At 65.2% G+C, this 1845-nt stretch overlaps 1 protein-coding gene across 1 annotated transcript; it reads right to left on the bottom strand.

Annotated features, from left to right (window-relative positions):
* Positions 1–914: 914 nt before the first annotated feature.
* On the bottom strand, positions 915–1292 carry LOC139242906 (small proline-rich protein 2G-like; the record flags this gene model as incomplete). The annotated part of the gene is made up of 2 exons (XM_070870547.1): positions 915–976; positions 1197–1292. Coding segments are annotated over 2 exons (158 nt in total), but the record flags the coding sequence as incomplete, so codon positions are not given.
* Positions 1293–1845: the final 553 nt, after the last annotated feature.

Consider the following 1845-nt stretch of genomic DNA (forward strand, 5'->3'; position numbering starts at 1 on the left):
ATTCCTTCATCTAAATCATTAATATATATTGTAAAGAGCTGGGGTCCCAGCACTGAGCCCTGCGGTACTCCACTAGTCACTGCCTGCCATTCTGAAAAGGACCCGTTTATCCCGACTCTCTGCTTCCTGTCTGCCAACCAGTTCTCTATCCACGTCAGTACATTACCCCAATACCATGTGCTTTAATTTTGCACACCAATCTCTTGTGTGGGACCTTGTCAAAAGTCTTTTGAAAGTCCAAATACACCACACCCACTGGTTCTCCCTTGTCCACTCTACTAGTTACATCCTCAAAAATTCCAGAAGATTTGTCAAGCAGGATTTCCCTTTCATAAATCCATGCTGACTTGGACCGATCCTGTCACTGCTTTCCAAATGTGCTGCTATTTCATCCTTAATAATTCATTCCAACATTTTCCCCACTCCTGATGTCAGGCTAAACGGTCTATAATTACCCGTTTTCTCTCTCCCTCCCTTTTTTAAAAAGTGGTTCCATAGGAGGGGGTGGAGGGGGGGGGGGGAGGGGGAGGGGAGATGGGAAGTGGTGAGGGAGCGGGGGAGGCTGGGTGTGGAGGGGGAGGGAGCGGGGGAGGGGAGGCTGGGGGTGGAGGGGGAGTGTGCGGGGGAGGGGGAGGCTGGTGGTGGAGGGGGAGTGTGAGGCTGGGGGTGGAGGGGGGAGGGGGAGGGGGAGGCTGGGGGTGGAGGGGGGAGGGGGAGGGGGAGGCTGGGGGTGAGGGAGCGGGGGTGGAGGGGGGAAGGGGGAGGGGGTTACTGGGAGACACTAACGTTTGCTGCTTTTTCTCACAGGGTCAGAGTCTGGTTGAGGGATCGGCCGGAGCTGCTGCTATTGCACCGGGAGAGGTGGGTCACCGCGGGGGGAGGGGTGGGAGGGTTGCACTGAGAGGGGGGGGCACTGAGAGGGGGGGGCACTGAGAGAGGGGGGCACTGAGAGAGGGGGGCACTGAGAGAGGGGGCACTGCGGGGGGGGCACCGAGGGAGGGGGGCACTGCGGGGGGGGCACTGCGAGAGGGGGGCACTGAGAGAGGGGGGCACTGAGAGAGGGGCACCGAGGGAGGGGGCACCGAGGGAGGGGGCACTGAGAGAGGGGCACTGCGGGGGGCACTGCGGGGGGGGCACTGCGAGAGGGGGCACTGAGAGAGGGGGCACCGAGGGAGGGGGCACTGAGAGAGGGGCACTGCGGGGGGCACTGCGGGGGGGGCACTGAGAGAGGGGGCACCGAGGGAGGGGGCACCGAGGGAGGGGGCACTGAGAGAGGGGCACTGCGGGGGGCACTGCGGGGGGGGGCACTGCGAGAGGGGGGCACTGAGAGAGGGGGCACCGAGGGAGGGGGCACTGAGAGAGGGGCACTGCGGGGGCACTGCGGGGGGGGCACTGCAAGAGGGGGGCACTGAGAGAGGGGGCACCGAGGGAGGGGGCACAGAGAGGGGGGCACCAAGGGGGGGTGTCACTGAGGAAGGGGGCACTGAGGGGGGGGGCACAGAGAGGGGGGCACTGCGGGGGGGGCACCGAGGGAGGGGCACTGCGGGGGGGGCACCGAGGGAGGGGGCACTGAGAGAGGGGGGCACTGTGGGGGGGCACCGAGGGGGGGGTCACTGATGAAGGGGGCGGGAGGTGGCACTGAGAAAGGGGGGCACCACAGGGCGGCTCACTGAGGAGGAGGGGCACCATGGGGCACGGGGGGGGGGCACTGAGCGTCGAGTCATTGAGAGAGTGGGGTCACTGAGGGAGGGGGCACTGAGAGGGGGTCACTGAGGGAGGGGGGCACTGAGAGGGGGTCACTGAGGGAGGGGGGCACTGAGAGGGGGTCACTGAGGAGGGGGGCAC

Source organism: Pristiophorus japonicus, unplaced genomic scaffold (genome assembly GCF_044704955.1).
Source record: "Pristiophorus japonicus isolate sPriJap1 unplaced genomic scaffold, sPriJap1.hap1 HAP1_SCAFFOLD_1528, whole genome shotgun sequence".
Taxonomy (NCBI): Eukaryota; Metazoa; Chordata; class Chondrichthyes; family Pristiophoridae; genus Pristiophorus; species Pristiophorus japonicus.